General features: G+C 45.7%; 1 protein-coding gene across 4 annotated transcripts; it reads left to right on the top strand.

The window, feature by feature from the left end:
* The first annotated feature begins 251 nt into the window (after positions 1 to 251).
* On the top strand, positions 252 to 21,893 carry LOC110520375 (E3 SUMO-protein ligase RanBP2). 4 transcript variants are annotated; one of them, XM_090230151.1, is made up of 30 exons: positions 252 to 469; positions 1,044 to 1,111; positions 1,198 to 1,309; positions 1,587 to 1,739; positions 2,184 to 2,414; positions 2,498 to 2,640; positions 2,816 to 3,011; positions 3,100 to 3,400; positions 3,480 to 3,661; positions 5,029 to 5,216; positions 5,479 to 5,602; positions 5,928 to 6,089; positions 6,297 to 6,434; positions 6,634 to 6,765; positions 6,882 to 7,091; positions 7,785 to 7,856; positions 7,983 to 8,124; positions 8,252 to 8,352; positions 8,475 to 13,179; positions 13,746 to 13,823; positions 15,697 to 15,858; positions 15,963 to 16,043; positions 16,154 to 16,323; positions 17,997 to 18,585; positions 18,750 to 18,860; positions 19,010 to 19,155; positions 19,573 to 19,846; positions 19,949 to 20,121; positions 20,227 to 20,400; positions 20,813 to 21,893. In XM_090230151.1, exons 1-30 carry the CDS (start codon positions 398 to 400, stop codon positions 21,116 to 21,118), a joined length of 9,696 nt encoding a protein of 3,231 aa, XP_090086277.1. In that variant the 5' UTR covers positions 252 to 397; the 3' UTR covers positions 21,119 to 21,893. The 4 variants fall into 4 exon arrangements, with proteins under 4 accessions (XP_090086277.1, XP_021453318.2, XP_090086279.1 ...); XM_021597643.3 differs by having other exon boundaries at positions 16,151 to 16,323; XM_090230153.1 differs by lacking the exon at positions 13,746 to 13,823.
* The last annotated feature ends 1,978 nt before the right edge of the window (positions 21,894 to 23,871 follow it).

Genomic DNA, 23,871 nt, shown 5'->3' with positions numbered 1-23,871 from the left:
ATTTAACCTTCAAGTCCGTTAAAGAACACATTCTTATTTACAATGTCGCCTACATCGGCCATATGGGATTCCCAATCACGGCCGGTTGTGATGCAGCCTGGATAACTACAGCCTACTAACGCGATTGTTTTTGTGCAATAACAAAAACAGATTGCATCTTTTCTCTATTTGTATTCAATATACTGAATTAGCCTTCGGCTAGTACACGTTCAGTGTGTACTTTTTCAAATGTGATTGGCTAAGTCTTGACCAATCACAGCTCGTGGTTGGAATCCACGTGAGTACCGCTGCCATTTGACGTTCTCATGGCTAGAGTGGAGAATAGGATTCCTGCCGATTTTTGTAATTCTGTGCAATTCTAGTTTTGAAATAACAAGAAAATACGCTTTACACAGCCATGCGGCGAAGTAAGGCCGAAGTGGAACGCTATATTTATTCAGTACAGAGTTCCTCTCCTTCACTCAAAGAGGTGAGTCCAACCGGCTTCACTTCATCCTGCGTGTATTAGCTAGCTAAGCTAACGGCCATGATGGCCTGGTATGATAGCTAGCAGTACTGCAAGCATTGAAAGTAACTAGCTAGCCACAGACTAAATCTGAAACAACAAGTAGCTAACGGATCCTTCATTTTGGATAACTAACGTTCGCTAACTACGCTGGCAAATGTGACACTTCTCAAGTTCATCCATCGCAGTGAAGAATTCCGTGTGTGGAAAACGCGCGGGCAACAGGGCTGGCTATATTTTGAAACATCTCATACATTAGTTGTGTCACTCTTCCTATGAAGATAGCCATGATCGCCTTTAAAAATAAAATTCTAGTTAGTTAGCAATTTTATATTTGAATGGATCTGACTAACAGGAAGCTGGTACGATTTTCGTATGCATTAGGCAACTAAGTTAGTTGGCTACCTAAGTTTTTAATGAACTTTAAAATACAATAGGTAACCATGTCTGTCTTCAGTAGTTGGCTAACTAGCTGTTATAACTATATATGAGTTTAACCTTATTTTAAACTAGGCCTTCATATGTTCTCTTTCCACAGAAACCAATTAAAGGATTTTTATTTGCTAAATTATACTTCGAGGCTAAGGAGTATGAACTTGCAAAAAGGTATGCCCTGAACACATTGACATATTGAAGTGGGATTCTACATATTTTGTGTGTTTATTCAGAATGTCTGGTCCCCTTTTTTTTAGACATGTTTCGGAATATCTGACTGTGGCTGAGAGAGATCCCAAAGCACACAAGTTCCTGGGCCAGCTTTATGAGAGGGAAGGAGATATCAACAAGGCCGTAGGATGTTACAAGGCAAGCTGATATTCCTGCCAGTTGCTCACTTACTTATTAATGTTCTAGTATCTTATTAGTCTGTCCATTAGGCTTTGTCAGTCATCCAGTTTTATATAATTTATTTGAAGAAACAGCTAAAGAAATGGGGTGATTGGAAATTATTACATTGATAGAAGTCATACTCTATCTGTAATATTAAAGCTAATCCCTAAAAAACAAAAACCGGCTATGCCGATTGCAAACCTAACTATCTGACAGTGTAAAGATGCTTTCAAGTCTTTAATTGTGTGTCCAGCGGTCTGTGGACCTGAACCCAGCCCAGAGGGACCTGGTTTTGAAGGTGGCTGAGCTGCTGGTCAGTAAGACAGAGAGAGACAGCAGAGCAGAGTTCTGGGTGGAGAAAGCTGCCAAGTTGCTGCCTGCAAATCCTGCTGTCTTCAACATCAAGGTAAGAACTCTAACACTGTATTGATTTCCTGTATTAAAAGCATTTTGGGCTTTTTGTAAATGGTGTGGCTAACCTGAAATAGTGTGTCAAGGTTAAAGACCGCCTGCATTGTGACTGGAGGATTGTTTAGAAACTTGTGGCACAGGGTTGACCTAAGATCACTACCTGCCTGTTGAGTTGGCAGCTGTTTGATGCATATTCCCTCCTCTCTCTCCCCTCAGGAACAGTTGTTGAGCAGCAGACTGGTCCTGGGGACTAGAAACTTCTGTTCAAAAAATAATCAGCTGTTTGATGCATATTCCCTCCTCTCTCTCCCCTCAGGAACAGTTGTTGAGCAGCAGACTGGTGCTGGGGACTAGAAACTTCTGTTCAAAAAATAATCAGCTGTTTAAAAAAAATCTGCTCTTTAACAATCCTTGCTAACTCTCCTTCTACCCCCTATAGGAGCGGCTACTGAATCGACAGGGCCAGCAGGGACGGAACCAGTTGTTTGACCTGCTGCAGGCAGAGCTGGCTATGAGACCTGGCGATGCCCATATCAACATAAAGCTGGTTCAGCTGTTCTCCTCTGATGGCAGGCTGGAGGAGGCTGTCAAACACTGTCTGGCTACAGAGAAGAGAGGCCTGCTTAGATCCAGCTTGGACTGGTACTCTACTGTAGTACACACTCTACAGGTCAGCAGGATGCTCACAAAATACAATATACACTTATGGAATTACATGTACAATGGTAAAGTGCTTAATTTGGTGTTTCTCAGGATTTCCTAGCCCAGCCCAGTGTTTCATCCAATGAGGAGATGAGTAGACATCTGCAGAGAGAGCTACTTTTGGCCCACTGCAGCCTGCTGAGACTGACCCTGTCGGGAAAAGGACTGCAGCCTAGCATCAAGGCCCTTGGGAGGTGTGTTTGTCAGAACCAGGCTAGGCAGGGAAACATGACTACTGGTACTGGCTATAGTTAATCCATGCTTAGTCTACCAACAGAGTTTCTGCATTAGAGCGTCACTCTGTAGAGTCCTACTAGATTAGTAGCAGTGTGTTCGAACCTTATTTAACACCTGTCTCGCTCTGTGTAGTTTTGACTGTGCGATGCAGGGCCTGAAGAAGACAGCGGGCAGTGTAACAGATGATCTGTCTGAGGTCTATGTGGAGATGAGGGGACATCTGTACCTGCATGCTGGCACTCTGCTGCTGAAGATGGCTCAGGAAAGAGAACAGCAGTGGAGGGCTGTCATTGACCTGGCTGCTCTCTGCTATCTACTGGCTTACCAGGTAATGCACACAAACTAGAAGCTTTGTATTTAGCAAATGACAGTGTCTTTCATGTTGTATCCAACTTCTTTTCATTCTTCCTATTTAGGTCCCGGGGCCGAAGAGCAAGGTGATTAAAGGGGACCAGTCTTCTCTTCAGCATCTGGAGCTGCTGGCCAGTGACAGACAGAGCCAGGCTGGACACATGCTGCTTAACCTCAATCCTGACACTCATACCTTTGTCAGAGACGTGGTGGAGGCGTTTGGTAACCGTAGTGGTCAGGGCTCTCTGTTTGAGCTTTTGTTTGGGCTTCAGGCTCCGGCCGGTACTTCCTTCATCGGCAACGACGACATCCGCTCCATCAACACACAGGCTCCAGCGATATCTGACCTCATCAAACGGGACAACGGTATGTGTGTGGGTCTACACAACCGGAGACAAGCTGATCTCACAAGTTCCCTGTGTAACCCTGCTCCTCCTGTCTTCAGGCTCCATCCAGCTCAAAGGAGGTGACCTCCAGCAGCTGTGTTGGCTGGGTCTCCAGTGGTCTCTCATGGCCCAGAGGCCTGCTCTGAGGGACTGGCTCAAACAGCTGTTCCCCAGGCTCATCCTGGAGACCTCCAAACTGGACACCAACACACCTGAGTCTATCTGCCTGCTAGACCTGGAGGTGGGTGTGGCTGGGGTGGCTCTACAATATCTGTCTCTACAAGGCTCAACAGCCTTGTAACAATCTTCTAATACTGTCCTTCGAATGATATCGTTTGTTTTCTTTTGCTTAATTTTTAATTTATACAAAGACCTTGAATGCTCTGAGACAGTGGTCACCAACCTTTTCTGAGTCAGGATCACTTTCTGAGTCAATGCATGCCGAGATCTACCACTGATTTTTTTTTATTTTTATTAACATAAAAAATGTAAGCCTATGCAAAATTAACCAATTAAAACAGTACTTTAGCAATGAGGTTTGTGGAGTATTGGGTCTACAGCTTACATTTTCACTGCATATTGGCTTTGCTTGAATTTACCTGCCAATGCATTGTTGTTCGGACATTTAAAAAAAATCATATTTCAAAATTTGAGGTAGGCTATATGATCACACCAGTAATAGATCAGTTGTTGTATTACTTGTGAGGCACAGCTGAGTAAGCATACATTTAAATCATTAGCTTTTTTATTTTACTGGGCTGATGGTGCCTGCATCTGCTGGTCAGTCTTAGCGGAGGGAGAGAGCAGCAGACTGAGGGTCCAACTGTCAACATCCCTCCGCTGACACTGACCAAAAAGGGACACCGTCTTCCAGCTGATGGCGGAACTCGAGTCGCACCACATTATTTCGGCCTCATGCACAAATTCATGTTGTGAACAGAGAAAGTAAAATATTCCTCAACGTAAAAAAAGACTCAAGCCACTAACAATAACGCAAGCTTATCGATACACTTTCCTACTCATTCATTACTGCTGCGCTGCTTGTTGTATCCCTGAGTGGTAAAAAGAACGCACGTTTTATTGGTTATAAAAGTGTCGAATACAAAGTGTTGACAGTGCTGAGTAAGAACTTAAACAACAACTCATAAAACCAGCAGCTCTGCTGTATTCGTTGACAGTCTCTCTCTAGTCATGGTTTTAAACATTTTGAAATCTCAGTATCAATTTTGCCGAGGATTTATATTATGCCTGCTACGTTACTGCAGACTCGGTCATCTGAGCAATCTGATTGGCCAGCGGTAGCGTAGTGCACTTTATTTCCTCTCCAGGCCCACCGGGAAGGCAGTTTGTACCTTCAGACACATGAAATGGCAACCGTTTGCCTACCCAGTGCGCAGGGCAGCTGAATTGGCTGCACCTACCACCAACAGCCCGAGACTAATAAAAAAGAAATAGGAACACAAGGATTAGTTGTTGGATTTTTTACAGAAATGTTTGGCGATGGACTAGAAATGCCTTGGAGATCGACAAGTCGAACGCGATCGACCGGTTGGTGACCACTGCTCTAAGAACTAATGCAATACACTGGGGTGATTCTCTCCTCTCTAGGTGTTCCTGTGTGGGGTGGTGTGGTGCAGTCACACACAGCTCCAGGAGAGGGCCAGGATCACTTCTACTGGTCAACAGCAACTCCATGAGCCCCGCTGCCTGCCCCTGCCCCTCCTCCGCCTCCTCTCCACAGACAGACAGAGGGAATGGTGGGACGCCGTCTACAGCCTCATACACAAACAAGCTGCGTGAGTCACTACGGGTTCATCGCTATACTTATATGATAGATGGCTGAAATCAAGCGTTTTACTACCCAAGCTAGCTCTGTAAAAGTTACCCAGACACCATTCCCTCCTCCCTCACTTGAACTGATCACAGATATTATATAAGTTGTGTTAAAATGTAAAGGCCCATGATGGAGAAATCAAGCTGACTGGTGACTCTGTGGTTAACATGACAATGATTCTGCTTCTGTCTTTTAAAAAAAAATATATATATTTTTTAAAATAGGCCTGGCATGTCAGCCAAACTGAGGATGACCGTTCAACATGGACTAAGCACCCTTCGAGCTGGAGAGAAACATGGCCTTCAACCAGCCCTGCCCATACACTGGGCCCAGCACCTCAGCTCAACGGTATGCACCTCGGCCAGACGGCAGACCTGCCTTTTTCTGTCACACACTACAGAAGTCTACATGCTAGGCGTCTGTCTGAAATGATTTCCCCCGCCATTAACTCAATAGTATTTATAACTTCCAATTAGTGTATGGTCATTATTTATAACTCTTGGTCTAGTCAGAATAGTACACATCAGCAATTTCCCTTTGGTACAGTAAATTATGTCTGCTTTAAACTACCTCTGAGAATGCGACTCAGAACGATGAGTGCTTCGTTATAATGGATGATTTGAAGCAATGCCATTTCTGCATTTAGATTTAACACCTGCTGTGTTGTTCCCAGGGGGTTGGTGTGAACTCCTACTATGACCAGAAGGAGTACATAGGGCGTAGTGTCCACTACTGGAAGGTGGTGCTCCCCCTGCTGGACAAGATCAAGCAAAGACGCAGCATCCCTGAACCCCTGGACCCTCTCTTCATACACTTTCCCTCGAGAGACATACAGGTGAGCGACCAACACAGCTGCTTCTCTGACCGACTGGATTAGAACCTAGCTTTCCACAATACTTGTTAGTCTGCTGAGTTAAAGCATTGACACGTGTAGACTTTTCATATCACTGATGCCAATTGTGAAAGTTGACAAGTCCAGGCTTAATCATGCATTGCTCTATTTTCATTGGTTAGTGAGGTTGCGTTTGTGTGTTAATCTCAGATCCCATCAGTGAAGGGCTTTGAGGAGGAGGCCATGATAGCATTTGCAACCCTCTTGGATGTCGAGGGGAGGACAGAGGAGGCTATTACTACTCTGGAGACCATCAACAACATCTCTTCTAACTGGCACCTAGCTAGGGTATGTAGTGAGGGGTTCACTGCTCTACCTTGCTCTGGTAGTCAATCCCCTGCACTTCTCCCACTCTGTGCTTTAGTGCCATGCCTTCTAGTGCAGCTGCCAGTAAAAAACAAAGTGTACAGGCAGCATTTGTTTTTTAATGTCTTACCATAAATGCATTTGTTATGAATTGTGCCTTTTGATATATCTGTGTGTGTAGATCTTCCAGCGTCTGTCTGAGGAGGCTGGTAGTGGGGTGGAGGAGACTCGGGACAGGTGTGTCATGTTCCTCAGGAAGTTCAGAACTTACCTGTCCAAGATCTACAATGCCAATGCTGACGACATGGACAAGGTTACACACTTCAATATACGGCATCCATACACATGACTATTTGCCAAAAATATGTAATCGAAGATTTAAGAGTTGGAAGCATGACATTCAATCATATTCACTGTGTGTTGTCCCAGCTGCCCGTCTCAATGGAAGCGGTGATGGATCTCCTGAACGATGTGAACCAGCAGCTAGGGGAGATTGGAGAAGCGATGGATGAAGAGGGCAGACCGGTCCACTTCAGCCCTCAGTTTACTGAGCCTGCTGCCTCAGTCGCTCACATCAAATTCGCCCCTTTAACCCCTTCCCCCAGCAAGAGCTTTGTCCCTTCCTCCAAAAGACACATGGTATGATAAATGTTGACTTGTAAACATACACTGAGTGTACAAAACATTAGGAATACCTTCGTAGCATTGAGTTGCACCCCATTTTGTCTTTAGAACATCCACAATTTGTCAGGACATGGACTCTACAAGGTGTCACGCGTACCACAAGGATGCTGGCCCATGTTAACTCCAATGCTTTCCACAGACGCAAGTTGGCTGGATGTCCTTGGGTGGTGAACCATTTTTGATACATACAGGGAAAGTGTTGAATGTGGAAAAACCCAGCGGCGTTGAAGTCCTTGACACACTCAAACCGGTGCACCTGGCTCTTACTACCATACCCCGTTCAAAGGCACTTAAAAATGTTATTGCCCATTCACACACCATCTCTCAATTGTCTCAAGGCTTAAAAATCCTTATTTAACCTGTCTCCTCCCCTTCATCTACACTGATTGAAGTGAATTTAACAGGTGACATCAATAAGGGATCATAGCTTTCACCAGGTCCGTGTGTCATGGAAAGGGCTGGTGTTCCTAATGTGTTGTACACTGAGACACTGATGCTCTTCCTATAGTTTTTAAACATGGACATTCATGTACTTCAGTTTTAGATTTACCGTACAGGTTTTTTTCTCATCTAAATAATAGAAATACTTTGACATGAAAAATATAATGGAAATGTTATTTTTCTCCTCCGCTTCCTGATTTCCCCAAGACACCACCTCATTGGGCAGAGCACCAGAAGTCCCTCCTGCAGATGCTCTGCCAGCAGGTGGAGGCCCTTAAGGTCAGCCCCTGGCTTCATTGTCTTTGATGATATGGGAGATGTTGCCCATGTCAAGTGTGCCTATTAATTAAATTCTAGATGTCCATGCATGGTTTCTGTGTTAAGTATTGTGTGGTTGGGTTGCAGAATGAGGTCCATGACCTGAGACATAACTCGTCAGACAGCATGGCGTCACCCCACCAAAGGATGTATGGAGATGGGTATGGGGCTGAGAGCATGCAGGAGGGCTACCCCCCAACACAGACCTTCCATGTAGCACCCCTCACCGGTAGGAACGCAGTACACAACTGAGTTGTGTAGTTTCGGGCTGTATTATTAGGAATACTGAAATAGCAATGTTGCTAGGATATTAAATTATGACTGTTGATTTGAACCTTTTCGCTTTTTGTTTACAGTTGCCACCACACAGGCCCCATCTATGTATTTCAATCAATCCCCTGCTTATAACTCCGGACAGTATCTCCTTCGTCCTGCAGCCAATGTTACCCCAACAAAGGTCGGTGTTTATACCTTGATTTTTTTTTTGAGCATTCAGAATGGTTTAGATACTTGGAAGTGGGGGAGTATTTTCCGTGACAAATTTGAATTAGGTTTGAATTAATTTTCCTTTTGTCTCAGGCTCCTGTGTATGGAGTCAACCGCCTGCCACCCCAGCAGCACATGTATACCTACCAGCAGCCCACTAACACTCCTCCCCTGCAGTCAACACCAGCCTGCATCTACCCTCCTCAAGACCAGGTCTTCGGCACCCCCCTCCACTTCGAGTCACCAGCAACCAGTCTACTCTCCCCATACAGCGAGGAATACTACGGCCACTCTCAGCCCACCACCAACCCTCCCCTCCCAGAGCCTGGCTACTTCACCAAGCCCTCAGTCGTACCTGTCCAACCACCAAAGAGCATTGAGGGGAAGCCTGTGGACTTTGGGAAGATCGCCTTTGGCCAGCAGGTCCCTGCTGAGCCTCTTAAGGTGCCTGGCTTTGGTGCTGGAGTAGTAGCCCAGTCCACTCCATCATCTGCTGCCTTTAAATTCAACTCCAACTTCAAATCCAACGATGGGGACTTTACCTTCAAAGCCAAAAACAGTGAGAACCTGTTGGGGCTTCTGACATCAGACATTCCCACCAAATCGGAGGGCCCCTCAGAGGTTGAGTCTCTTAGCCAGGGAGGGATATTTAGCTTTGGCACTAAAAGTGTGGCAGGCTTCTCCTTCACTGATGCATCCCAGAGTCGGGACAAACCAAACCTGTTTGAAAAAATTGAACAGCCATTTAGTTTCACTGATCAGACCAAGCCGGTATTTGGGCTGGAAAACACAGCGGTGGAGAAAGGACCGGAGAGCGATAACGACAGCACACATGTGGAGGAGGATGAGGATGGGCCTCACTTTGAGCCCATTGTGCCCCTCCCTGACAAAGTAGATGTGAAGACTGGAGAGGAGGAAGAAGAGGAGATGTTCTGTAACAGGTCCAAGCTATTCAGATTTGACGCAGAGACAAAGGAGTGGAAAGAGAGGGGGATCGGCATAGTCAAAATCCTAAAGCACAATACATCAGGGAAAGTGCGTCTGCTGATGAGGAGGGAGCAGGTTCTGAAGATCTGTGCTAACCACTACATCACGCCAGATATGCTCCTGAAACCAATTGCTGGCTCTGACAAGTCCTGGGTTTGGAATGCCATTGATTATGCAGATGAGGAACCAAGGCCTGAGCAACTGGCCATCCGGTATAAAACGGCAGACGAGGCATTGCTCTTCAAAACAAAGTTTGAAGAGGCTCAGAAGATAGTTCCCAAATCTCCAGAAAAGCAGCAAGATCAGCCAGATAGGAAAGCAACTTCTCCTAATTCATCTGCTCCTCAGGTGACAAACTTTGCTGCCCAGTTTGCAAAGAAGGACGGGGAGTGGCACTGCAATGTGTGTTATGTAAGAAATGCTGCTACAATTATGCAGTGTGTTGCCTGTCAGACTGCCAACCCTAATTCCCTGTCAGAGACAGACAGCAAACTGGCTACTGAAACCAAAGGCTTTACTAGTGGGGCAGCTTCAGTGAGAGGATTTACTTTTGGATTTGGAGCTGACTTGTCAAAAGACACCAGCAGCGCAGGATCTATTGGAAAGGGATTTGGGGCTTTTGGAGCTCAGATACCCTCCTCCTTTACATTTGGAACCAGTGGCACCACTTCTATACCTGTTGTTGGTTTTGGAGCCCAGTTTGGTAAGAATAAAGAAACCACAGCAGAAGTAGCAGCAGAATCAAAGCCCTCAACCATGCCATTTGGCTCTGGATTTGGTGCCCAGTTTGGCAAAAAGCCAGGGCAGTGGGACTGTGACGTGTGTGCTGTAAGAAACCAGGCCTCCTCAAACAGTTGTGTTTCTTGTCAAACTCCAAACCATGCAGCCAAAACTGTTGTAGATAGTGCAGCAGCATCAAAGCCCTTAACCAATCCATTAGGTTCTGGATTTGGTGCCCAGTTTAGCAAAAAGCCAGGGCAGTGGGACTGTGACGTGTGTGCTGTAAGAAACCAGGCCTCCTCAAATAGTTGTGTTTCTTGTCAAACTCCAAACCATGCAGCCAAAACTGTTGTAGATAGTGCAGCAGCATCAAAGCCCTTAACCAATCCATTAGGTTCTGGATTTGGTGCCCAGTTTAGCAAAAAGCCAGGGCAGTGGGACTGTGACATGTGTGCTGTAAGAAACCAGGCCTCCTCAAACAGTTGTGTTTCTTGTCAAACTCCAAATCCCTCAGCAAAATCAACAGTTGAGGTAGCACCACCACCAAAGCCAACAGTGTCGGGATTTGGTGATCTTTTTGCTAAGAGGGACAGACAATGGGACTGTGACACCTGTCTAGTGAGGAATGATGCATCAGTTTCTAAGTGTGTTTCCTGCCAGACACCCAACGCTAGCAACACCTCCTCTCTTGGGGCCATGTTTGCCAAACAGGGGGGACAGTGGGACTGTGACACATGTCTAGTCAGAAACGACAGCTCTGCTAGTCAATGTGTCTCCTGTCAGACACCCAACACTAAGAGCACAGCCACCCCCTCCAGCTCATCCTTCAGCTTTAGCCTTGGGAGTCAAAGTACATCTACTCAGCCTGTAGGCAATGTGTTTAAAGCAAACTTCAACAATGACAGCTCTTTTCAGTTTGGCACAAGCAAAGTTGATACATGTGCCCCTGCATCCTTCAAGTTTGAGACCCCTCAGGCTGAAAGCAGTGGCTCCAGTGCTGCAGGCTTCTCTTTCAATATGCCCGTCCCAGCAGGTGGCTTTAAGTTTGGCACACAAGATTCGGCAAAGGAAACCCCACCAGATGAAACTCAGACTCCTGCTTCAGGGTCTGCGTCCATGTTCCTGAAGAATATCGCAGAGCAGCACAGAGAAAAAGAGAAGGAATCTGGCGTCGGTATACCTGCATCAGTGCCTTCAGTGGACAACACCGATGAGAATGGCAAACCCAATGACTTCAGTTTTGCAGATTTGGCTAAGAACTCACAAGGAGACTTCAAGTTTGGACAGACCGATTCCAATTGCAAAGACTTCACCCACGGTGGCGAGCAGCTGTTCACATCCCTTCAGTCAAACCAGTGGGCAGACACTTCCGCTGACCAGGATGAAGAGGATGTATACAAAACAGAAGAGAATGATGATATCCAGTTTGAACCTGTGGTCCAGATGCCTGATAAAGTGGACCTGGTCACAGGAGAGGAGGATGAACAGGCACTTTACTCACAGAGAGTAAAGCTCTTCAGGTTTGACGGAGACATCAGCCAGTGGAAGGAGAGGGGTGTTGGAGTCCTCAAGTTCCTGAAGAATGCCACCAACGGCAGGCTGAGGGTGCTGATGAGGAGAGAACAGGTCCTGAAGGTGTGTGCCAACCACTGGATCACCACCACCATGAACTTGAAGCCCTTGGCTGGTTCCGACAAAGCTTGGATGTGGCTTGCTAATGACTTCTCAGAAGGAGATGCCAAACTGGAGCAACTCGCTGCCAAGTTTAAAACCCCTGAGCTGGCTGAGGAGTTCAAGCTTAAGTTTGAGGAGTGTCAGAGGCTCCTGTTGGACATCCCACTGCAGACTCCTCACAAGCTTGTTGACACAGGCAGAACTGCACATCTCATCCAGAAGGCAGAGGAGATGAAATCCGGTCTGAAAGACCTTAAATCCTTCCTGACTGATGACAAAACAAAGATCAAGGAGGACGACAGCCAAGCTAACATCACAACAGCCAGTAACACCTCAGGTCTGATCATCAAGCCCCACGTGGAGAGCACTGGTCCTACCTTAGAATGGGACAACTATGACCTGAGAGAGGAGGCTCTGGACGACAGTGCTGACACATCTGTCTACACCTCACCCCTAGCAAGCAGCCCTATCAGGAAGAACCTCTTCTGCTTTGGAGAATCCACAGCTGGCTTTAACTTCAGCTTCCAGCCTGTCATCAGTCCTACCAAGTCACCGGCCAAGCTGAACCAGAGCGGGGTGTCTGTGGACGAGGAGCAAGACATGACCCAGGAAGAGGAGAGGGATGGCCTGTACTTTGAGCCTGTGGTTCCCCTGCCAGACCTGGTGGAGATCTCCACTGGAGAGGAGAATGAAAATGTGTGTTTCAGCCACAGAGCAAAGCTGTACCGCTATGACAAAGACCTGAACCAGTGGAAGGAGAGGGGCATCGGAGACCTTAAGATACTGCAGAACTACGACACCAAACAGGTCAGACTTCTCATGAGGCGGGACCAAGTCCTGAAGATCTGCGCCAACCACTGGGTCACGTCTTCTATGAAGTTGGAGCCCATGAAGGGTGCTGAGAAGGCCTGGGTCTGGAGTGCCATTGACTTTGCTGAGGTAGCTGAGGGAAACGTGGAGCAGTTAGCAGTGCGGTTTAAACTGCAGGATGTGGCCAACTCTTTCAGAGACATCTTTGACGAGGCTAAAACCGCCCAAGAGAATGAGATTCTGGTCACGCCCATAGCCTCATGTGAGACCCTTCCTCAGGAGGTAGAAACAGCTCCAGGGATGACAGTGTGTGGACAGGCTGCTGTGGCCATCCTGGAGGAGACCACCAGAGAACGGACAGAGCTGTCTTCTGAGACTTTCCACACCCCTGACAGCAAGGCCTCAACTTCTACACCACACAGCCCTCTCAACCCCTCTAAGATGGTGATGTCTCCTCCCAAGTTCCTCTTCGGAACCGACTCTCTCCAGAAGATCTTTGGCAGCAGCCTCCTGTTGTCCAAGGAGGATGGTTCTTCAGAAAGCTCCAAGGCTAAAGACAGCGGTTGGACCTCCCAGTCCTCACCTGCATTCAAAATCCCAGAAAAGGGTAAGCCTGTTATTGTTATCCTTTCTTAGTTGATTTTGTTGATCTGGTGAACTGCTTGTTTTTGAATGGTGATTTCCCCCCCCCCCCACGATGGAGTTTTCACACAATTTGACCCCGTTGTGATTCCAGTCATGTCCCATTGGTTCATCTCATTGCTTCTTCCACCAGCCCACACTGTTGTTAGCACAAACTTAACCCAGTCACTCCCATTAGCCTAATTTACATCTACTTCCTCTCCCTTGTAATTTAATGATATAGTTTAAATATGATAGCAGATGTCATCAATTATATAATCGAGTACACTTGTACTGTACACTTGCCTAGTAATCAAATCCCCTAAGGATAATGCAGTCACTCCATTTTCAAAGAATTATAGTGGGCTACATCTTCATGAAGGCAGATGGAGACAGGACAGAATATAGAAAGATTTTAGAATCCATTACACTTAGATAATGAAATGATGTTCAACTTGAATCTTACTGAAGACTCATTTCAATACACTTTAATTTATTAATCCAACCCCCCCCAATTCCAGCTTGTCTCACCTGCCAACCATTATTTTGTAGGATTGGATTTTAGGCTTTTCAAAGATAACCCAATGGCTTTTTGGACCAGCACCTCATCCACCCAATTTGAGCCCCCAGGTACTCTGTCACTGCACTGTGTGTGTGCTGTGACACGTCACCTACACATTTGTCACCTGGCTGGGCCTGCTTTGTAGCCGGTCTTAACCCGCATGCAACGAGTGGAACATACAAACCTTTAGTACAACAACCTAACGAGCTGCATGCCATCTGATACTCAAGAGTTACTGTTACTCTAAAGCAGGGGTATTCAACGCTTACCTTACAAGATCCAGAGACTGCTGTTTTTTTTTCTTCTTCTACCTGATAATTAATTGCATACACCTGGTGTCCCAGGTCTAAATCAGTCCCTGATTATAGAGGGGGACATTGAAAAAATGCACTGGAACTGGCTTTGAGGTCCAGAGTTGCATTCGAGGGCACTCCTTGACAAGTGTCACTAAAGCTACAAGAGGGTGGAACACATTTCAAACTTTGCTTGTTAGGCTTACTGCAAATAAAAGTTAGGCAAGCTGTTTAGCTAATAGAAAGGTGAAAGGACTAAGTTCCTGGTAGCGGCCAGTGGAGTGTTGGCGATGATAGAGTTCTTCTCCCTCTGTTGAAAGGAGACACGGGGAGATTCCAGCCATGCTTCCTGACAGGAATGTACTGTCACACACACTCTTAAACGTCACACACATTTTTAGTCCAGGATGGGTAGCAACAGTGTGAAAGGCAACACCTTGTCTGGTCCGGTTCGTTCCAGAGATTTCCAGTATGTCTCAGATTTCAAACCCAGGTACAATGTGTATGTTACGAGCGTTCGTTTTTCTACCACCGGATGGTCATCTATTAAGGTCATACCAAAGATCATTTTATTTGATTTAGAATTTTATGCATTAGCCCCATACAAACACATAGAATAACAACTTTACTACATGGAACAATGTCTGTCCTGTATCTGAGAGAGATATGGATACTTTATTTTTATTTTTACATCTATTTAAACCCCTTATTTTTGGCCATATACTAATATTATTATTTTTCAACTGGTACCAGGGGACCTTCAGACAAGTCTTGTAAGGGCTGTGGCCATCCTAGAGCAAAAAAAACATGTTCCTGTTTCACCTTTCCATAGAGGGGTATATACTAGTATGTAGCCCAAACTTTCCGGACGCTACGTGCCACGTTGAAAGTCACTGAGCTCATCAGTACGGACCATTCTACTGCCAATGTTTGTAAATGAAGATTGCATGGCTTGGTACTCTATTTTTATACACCTGTCAAATGGGTGTGGCTGAAATCGCAAAATCCACTAAGTTGAAGCGGTGTCCACTCACTTTTGGTCACATACTTTTAGTGTCTCTGGCTTAAACTGATAGATTTTTATGGGGATGTTTGTATTAAGCTAATTGGCATATGAATTGGTTTTAGAAAACCAGTAGGAAATGGTAACTGGAATCCTATATGGTTGGCCTCGTGTACAGTATACTGTAGATCCATGGTTCTGATGTTTGATACCTTTTGAGATTCACTTCTGCCATAGTTAACGCATTCTCAGAGATATGAGACTGCTTGCTTGGTGTGGTGAAATGCATGATGTCAATATTTTTGAGATGCATGTGTTACGGTTTGGAACTAACCCTAGACATGCAACTACCTCCTTAGTAAAATGGTTTTGTGACTTTTTTAGCAGGTGAACCATTTTTAGGATATTAAATGTTAGCCTGTCTGCCCTACAGTACCAAACAACCTTGCAGCATAGTTGAGTCAAGTCTTAAAATGTTCTGTAGATCCATTTATTGTACAGTAATTTGGGATTATGTTATGCAAATTCACCTTGTAGGTTAATAAAGTTGTATCATTCTGTTACTGCCTTCAACGTCTCTGTTCTGTATACTCCTCTGTAGGAAGGGGTCTCCTGAGTTGTCTCACTCTTTGTGTTGTGTTATAGCACCCCCCCAGGCAAAGGCTGATGATGACAGTGAGGTGGAGGTGGTGTACGAGAGGCAGCCGACTGCGGAGCAGGCTGCTTTGGCCAGGGAACTCTTGCTGCCTCTCACCTTCTTCTGCTACCAGAACGAACCAGGAAACACTAGTGACGACCAGACGGACGGTGAGAAATGACACCAATGCTCTCTTGCAAAACTTTTCTACTTGTATGAGCAAAGGTTTACGCATTGTAGTTGACCGTGTTGCTAACGTTAGTTTGTGTTGCAGATGAGGACTTTGAGACTGCAGTTAAAGCGCTGAATGGAAAACTGTACCCGGATCCTCCTGAGAGAAAGGCTGCAAATTCTGGTAAGTTTCATAGCCAAACTGGCTATAGAGAGAGGTATGAATAGCCATTGATAGGTTGGTGATATTTCTTGCCAAATGTTGCCTCTCCAATAACCTTCTCCTCTCAGCAGCTCAGGCCGAGATAGGTGCTGAGGGTCTGTACCCGGAGGTTGAGGTGGTGTTGGAGAAGAGGTCTACTCCAGATGAGGAGCAGAAAGCCAAGCCGCTGCAGCTGCCTCCAACTTTTTCTGATGTAGTCAGCAAGGCAGAGAAAGACAAGCCAGAGGACTTCAAGACAGAGGTATGCAAAGCACAAGAGACTTCTATAATACACTGCTCCAAAAAATAAAGGGAACACTAAAATAACACATCCTAGATCTGAATGAATGAAATATTCTTATTAAATACTTTTTTCTTTACATAGTTGAATGTGCTGACAACAAAATCACACAAATTATCAATGGAAATCAAATGTATCAACCCATGGAGGTCTGGATTTGGAGTCACACTCAAAATTAAAAGTAGAAAACCACACTACAGGCTGATCCAACTTTGATGTAATGTCCTTAAAACAAGTCAAAATGAGGCTCAGTAGTGTGTGTGGCCTCCACGTGCCTGTATGACCTCCCTACAACGCCTGGGCATGCTCCTGATGAGGTGGCGGATGGTCTCCTGAGGGATCTCCTCCCAGACTTGCACTAAAGCATCCGCCAACTCCTGGACAGTCTGTGGTGCAACACAGATGGAGCGAGACGTGCTCAATTGGATTCAGGTCTGGGGAACGGGCGGGCCAGTCCATAGCATCAATGCCTTCCTCTTGCAGGAACTGCTGACACACTCCAGCCACATGCGGTCTAGCATTGTCTTGCAGTAGGAGGAACCCAGGGCCAACCGCACCAGCATATGGTCTCACAAGGGGTCTGAGGATGTCATCTCGGTACCTAATGGCAGTCAGGCTACCTCTGGCGAGCACATGGAGGGCGGCCCCCAAAGAAATGCCACCCCACACCATGACTGACCCACCGCCAAACCGGTCATGCTGGAGGATGTTGCAGGCAGCAGAACGTTCTCCACTGCGTCTCCAGACTGTCACGTCTGTCATGTGCTCAGTGTGAACCAGCTTTCATCTGTGAAGAGCACAGGGCGCCAGTGGTGAATTTGCCAATATTGGTGTTCTCTGGCAAATGCCAAACGTCCTGCACGGTGTTGGGCTGTAAGCACAACCCCCACCTGTGGACGTCGGGCCCTCATACCACCCTCATGGAGTCTGTTTCTGACTGTTTGAGCAGACACATACACATTTGTGACCTGCTGGAGGTAATTTTGCAGGGCTATGGCAGTGCTCCTCCTTGCACAAAGGCGGAGGTAGCGGTCCTGCTGCTGGGTTGTTGCCCTCCTACGGCCTCCTCCACGTCTCCTGATGTACTGGTCTGTCTCCTGGTAGCGCCTCCATGCTCTGGACACTACGCTGACAGACACAGCAAACCTTCTTGCCACAGCTCGCATTGATGTGCCATCCTGGATGAGCTGCACTACCTGAGCCACTTGTGTGGGTTGTAGACTCCGTCTCATGCTACAACTAAAGTGAAAGCACCGCCAGCATTCAAAAGTGACCAAAACATCAGCCAGGAAGCATAGGAACTGAGAAGTGGTCTGTGGTCACCACCTGCAGAACCACTCCTTTATTGGGGGTGTCTTGCTAATTGCCTATAATTTCCACCTGTTGTCTATTTCATTTGCACAACAGCATGTGATATTTATTGTCAATCAGTGTTGCTTCCTAAGTGGACAATTTGATTTCACAGAAGTGTGATTGACTTGGAGTTACATTGTGTTGTTTAAGTGTTCCCTTTGAGCAGTGTATATTAATTTGTTGGCACATGTAGATGAACATCTTATGTGGCATTAGGATATAAGAAATTAAAACTACTATAGTTCTCTCAAGCAAATATTGATGTTTTGGTTATGTTTCAGGATGCAGAGAGAAGCGCACACCCTGTTTCATCTGAGGCTGTGTCCTCCAGCACCGGCGATACAGTGCCAGAACAACAGTTCCTAGACCAGTCCCCCAGCAGCCAGGTACAGGTTCCAGATCTGTCTGAGGCAGAGGTTCAGTCCTCTGCAGCAGAGGCGGAGTTCCCAGCTCAGTCATTAACCATCCAGGAGGCAGAGGTCCAGCAGACTCCAGATCAGTCAGACTCCACTCCAACACAGTCTCAAACTGCGGTCTCCAGCAGCGGGGAGCAGGCTCAAACTTCAAACCCTTCAGCAAAACCTGTTGCTAGTGCCCCAGCTTTAGTGACTGCCTCATTTGGATTTGGTGCACAGTTTGTCAAAAAGCCAGGGCAGTGGGAGTGTGACGCATGTCTTGTTAGAAATGAGGGGTCTGCAAGCAGTTGTGTTTCTTGTCAAACTCCAAACCCTGCAGCCAGCAGTGGTAAGCAGGCTCCAGATCAGTCAGACTCTACTCCTGCAGCTACCAGCAGCAGCCCTATAGACCTGTCTACCAAGAAGACCTCGGAGCCGGACTCCACATCGACATTTACGACAACCATTACTCAGGGTATGAGATATTTATCATTGCAGAGCCCTTTGCATTCTACACTGATCAGGAAGAGCATGTCCCTCTTGTGAATACATTCTATGTACTCACAGCAGCACAGTCTCACTTGTGACACCAGTACAGCAACCCGTCTTCTCATCCTTTATTCATTTTCTCGTTTACAGATGCTCCAAACTCATTTGGCTCCTTGGGCTTCAGTGATCTGGGAGGGGAAGGGATCTCCTTCGCTGATCTGGCACAGAACACCGGGGGTGAATTCGCCTTCGGAAAACAAGGTTGGCACTTCTACATTTTCTGAATACAGTTGACTGAAGGAAATTCAATATGTGCTTAATTTTAAGGTTTTACAAGTTTCCATGACACAACTGTGAGCTATGTTTTAAGTGAAAACAAACATTTCAGTTTTAAAATGCTTCCTTCTTAGATTCTAACTTCTCGTGGGCGAATGCCGGGGCTACGTTGTTTGGAGCTGCAGCCCCACCCAAAGCTGAAGGAGGGGAGGAGAGGAGTCATGAAGAGGACGCTAATAATGTGGAAATTCACTTTGATCCCATAGTCACCCTACCAGAGGTACTTATCAATGCACTGCTACTAATCTAATTCCACTTAACCTTACTGGGAATGTCATCATTATAAAGTAAAATATCCTTGGCTTGTGCGAGCCGGAACAGCTCATAGGTTACAGGAGCCTATCACCTGTTTTCTGAAGCGTGATGCAGCTTAATGAACAAGTACACCCCCTCAACAGGACGCTAGGCTATTGCAGGGCCTTGCCCCCAATCTATCTCCTGAATTCCAAGCTGAGACTCCACGTCGTCATTATAATTGACTGTAAATGTGTTTTAGGTGGAGGCTTGGTCTAGAGCTGTCATGACTCCACATTCTGTCTGTGACAGAGAATCTTGCCTGTTCTATTTGATACATTTCTATACAAGTTATGTAAACTTACACCCTCCTGATTAATCTGCACGTAACTGTGTTGTCTAGGTGGAGACTAAGTCAGGGGAGGAGGATGAGGAGATCCTGTTTAAGGAGCGTACCAAGCTGTACCGCTGGGAGAGAGACCTGGGCCAGTGGAAGGAGAGGGGTGTGGGAGACATCAAGATCCTCTTCCACCCCGATAAGAGGTTCTACCGGGTGCTGATGAGGAGGGAGCAGGTGCTGAAGGTGTGTGCCAATCACACCATCTGCCAGAGCATGGAGCTCAAACCCATGAACACCTCCAACCAAGCCCTCGTCTGGACCGCTACCGACTTTGCAGGTAGGTCTACACACAGCTCCGCCAAACACAGCGCTATGTAAATATATTGATTCTTATATAGTTGCTCAATTGATAAATGTATTGATCCTGTGTTCTCTCCAGAGGGTGAGGGTAAGGTGGAGCAGTTGGCAGCCAAGTTCAAGACAGCAGAGCTGGCTGAGTGTTTCAGGAAGACCTTCTGTGAGTGTCAGAGCCGTATGAGCCCATCAGAGGCCTCGGCCCTCTCCCCCCAGATGTCCAGGGTCCAGGAACATTCCAGAGACGCCAACCCCCAGGTCAGCGCCTAGCCTGCGACTTTTGTCCCCTCCACCTAAAATCATTTGTTGGGTGTTTTACTAATATTATGGCCTGTAAAATAATCTATATGAAACTGCCCCCAGGTGTACCTCTCCATCTCCGCTGACGACGAGCCGCTGGGAATGGTCACCATAGAACTGTTCTCTCACATTGTCCCCAAGACGGCTGAGAACTTCAGAGCGCTGTGTACAGGACAGAAAGGCTTCGGGCTGCGCAACTCTGTCTTTCACAGGATCATACCGGACTTCATGTGTCAGGTGAGGGGGGAGTGTGGGGTTGGAAGGTTTCCATTAAATAACACAGCCACAAAGTCTAAATTGGCTATATTGTAAAAATTCATGGGAAAAAACATGCTTTTTTTTGTCTTAATATACGGTTGTTGTTGGGTTTAAAATCAGATTTTAAGAAGATGAGTTGTAGGAATATGTGTGGTTTATGACTTTGTCTGTTAACTAGTGATGACCAGGTTAAACTGAAACCAGACAATACTCAGAACCACCAATGTGCTTTCATAATCTTCAATACCATGTTTCCCAAATAGGTCAGTCAGTGCCTCTTGGAACACAAAACAGTTTGTAAACCACAGCTATATCTAATTTAGCTTGTATCTGTATCTTGATAGGGACACATCAGATAAGTCTTTGCTAACATCTTTCTGTCTGTACTCAGGGTGGCGACCTCACCAACCAGGACGGGACAGGAGGGAAGTCCATCTACGGGAACAAGTTTGAGGACGAAAACTTTGATGTGCGCCACACGGGTCCGGGGCTGCTGTCCATGGCCAACCATGGCCGAGACACCAACAACTCCCAGTTCTTCATCACATTGAAGAAGGCTGAGCACCTGGACTTTAAACACGTGGCCTTTGGCTTCGTCAGAGAGGGCATGGATGTGGTCCGCAGAATGGGAGAGCTGGGCACCAAGACTGGCAAACCCAGCAAGAAGATTGTCATCACCGAATGTGGACAACTGTAGAGCTTGAGCTTTGGTCACTGACTGGACAACTCCACTGTAGGGCTGAACATGTAGTCACTGACTGGATGGCAATGGGCCTTCACTCTGGTCATGGACTGGGGAGTTATAGCATTTCAAACTGAGCACAATTATAGTAGGCAGATATCAAATGATACCCTATTCCCCATATAGTGCACTCCACTTGGGGCTCAGCTTAAAAAGAGTGCACTGGTAGCCCAATATGGGGAGAATAGGCTTTAATTTAAGACCGGCCCAGTGTCTCCTTCTGATGAGTGTTGCACTTTCTCCCTGCCGCATCCTGAGGGTTGCATGTCCCAGTGTGAATCCCCAGACTCTTTGTGTGTGTATAATGTACATGGACTACATTTAGTCTTTTTTGTGCATGTGTTCCAATAAGAGTTGACAGCGCTGGTTCCTTCATAAGCTCCCTAACCCAATTTGTTTTGTGTAATTGTCTTAAGATTATTGCAACCTTTTTTTAAAACCAACCAATGTTCGTTTGGTACTGTGTTCCTCTTGCTGCCTGTGTATACTTTTTTAGGTGTGTTTTTTTGTTGTGTGTAGGCTATACATTGATTTCATAATGTGCAAATTGAGACTCTACACCTGTTTTAAACTAAAAGGTAGGAATATGAAGTCTGACAATTTGGGAGAGGTGACATACTAAATATATTTTATGGTCGGGTCACAATTGGGGTTAACAATTCTTATTGTCAATAAATAAATACAGGATGCTGGAGACTGTCTTTAAAAATAAAGTTGCTTTATAACTGAACCTTGTTCGATTTCAAATATACAGTACCAGTCAAGTTTGGACACACACTCATTCCAGGGTTTTAATTTATTTGTACTATTTTCTACATTCTAGAATAATAGTGAAGACAAACTATGAAATAATACATGGAATCATGTAGTAACCAAAAGTGTTAAACAAATCTACATTTTTGAGATTCTTTGACGTAGCCACCCGTTCGTTGCCTTGACAGCTTTGCCCACTCTTGGCATTCTCTCAAACAGCTTTGAGCTAGTTACCTGGAATGCATTTCAATTAACGGGTGTGGCTTGTTAATTTGTGGAATTTCTTTACTTCGTAATGCGTTAGAGCCAATCAGTTTTTGTGTGACACGGTAGGGTTGTTATACAGAAGGTATTTTACCAAATAGGGCTAAGTCCTTATTATGACAAGAACAGCTCAATTAAGCAAAGAGAAACGACAGAGTGCTGCATCAGATGACCTTGGCCTCCACAATCACCCAACCTACTTTAAGACATGAAGATCAGTCAATCTGGAGATTTTCTTCAAGTGCAGTTGCAAACAAAAGCGTTATGATGAAACTGTCTCTCATGAGGACCGCCACAGGAAAGACCCAGAGTTACCTCTGCTGCAGAGGATAAGTTCATTAGTTACCGGCCTCAGAAATTGCATCCCAAATAAATGCTTCACGGAGTTAAAGTAACAGACACATCTCAACATCAACTATTCAGAGGAGACTGTGTGAATTGCTGCAAAGAAACCACACCAATAAGAAGAGACTTGCTTGGGCCCAGAAACACAAGCAATAGACCACTGGAAAGCTGTCCTTTGGTCTGATGAGTCCAAATTTGAGATTTTTGGTTCCCACTGCCATGTCTTTGTGAGACGCAGAGTAGGTGAACAGATGATCTCTGCATGTGTGGCTCCCACTGACGTATGGAGGAGGAGGTGTGATTGAACTAGGCAAGTCAGTTAAGAACAAGTTCTTATTTACAATGACAGCCTACCCCAGCCAAACCCTAAACTCCGATGACGCTGGGCCAATTGTGCACCGCCCTATGGGACTCCCAATCACAGCCGGTTGTGACATAGCCTGGAATCGATCCTGGGTCTGTAGTGACGCCTCTAGCACTGAGATGCAGTGCCTTAAACCGCTGCGCCACTCGAGTGATAGTGTCATCAGCAAAGCATCCCCACACCGTCAGTGATTTATTTAGAATTCAAGGCACACTTAACCAGCATGGCTACCACAGCATTCTGCAGCGATACGCCATCCTATCTGGTTTGCGCTTAGTGGGACTATCATTTGTTTTACAACAGGACAATGACCCAAAACACACCTCCAGGCTTTGTAAAGGCTATTTGACCAAGCAGAGTGATGGAGTGCTGCATCAGATGACCTTGGCCTCCACAATCACACAACCTACTTTTGACTGGTACTGTATATTTAACGTATTTGTATTACAAGTGAACAGCTAAAGAGGTGTTTCAGAATTAAGCTTATTCACTTTTTTTACTGAACTTTACAAATGGGCCAAGTTGACGATAGGATGCACATAAAAGGCTGGCTGCCTGCAAAAAAATATATATCTGTATAATTAAAATACTGTTTGTCTATATTTTATACATGTATTTTATAAATGTGTTTAAAAAAAGCTATTGTGCTTGCGTTTTAATGAGCAACATGAATATCAAACAATGATTTGGAAATAGCTACTAGGGCTAGGTGAATACTGGTATGAAATCTGAATATAGCTACATTGTTTAGCTAGCTAGCTAGGCTAATATTTTAGCTAACATGCAACTAGGATATTGAGCAAGATGGTCAGCTAGCCACCAACAGCATTGACCCCGAGCCTAGCTAACAAACCTTGTCTGCGAAACTTTTTCAATTTTGGAGTCGGGGCCTAAAATAACATTTCTGGTCCATCAGCCACTGTATCAAGTAGATAATAATTTTTACCAGCCAAAATATTTTTGTTCACTAAAATTACACCAA

The sequence above is a fragment of the Oncorhynchus mykiss genome, chromosome 3 (assembly GCF_057628025.1).
Source record: "Oncorhynchus mykiss isolate SJ-2025 chromosome 3, ASM5762802v1, whole genome shotgun sequence".
Classification (NCBI taxonomy): Eukaryota; Metazoa; Chordata; class Actinopteri; order Salmoniformes; family Salmonidae; genus Oncorhynchus; species Oncorhynchus mykiss.
The sequence above is the reverse complement of the archived record's forward strand: the minus strand, read 5'-3'. Positions and strand labels throughout refer to the sequence as shown.

Excerpts from the sequence above, each read along its gene's own strand:
- LOC110520375 (XM_021597643.3), top strand. The coding sequence starts at position 398 with ATGCGGCGAAGTAAGGCCGAAGTGGAACGCTATATTTATTCAGTACAG. Across the intron at positions 2,641-2,815 it reads AGCATCAAGGCCCTTGGGAG|TTTTGACTGTGCGATGCAGG; the intron begins GTGTGTTTGTCA and ends CGCTCTGTGTAG. Across the intron at positions 3,401-3,479 it reads CCTCATCAAACGGGACAACG|GCTCCATCCAGCTCAAAGGA; the intron begins GTATGTGTGTGG and ends TCCTGTCTTCAG.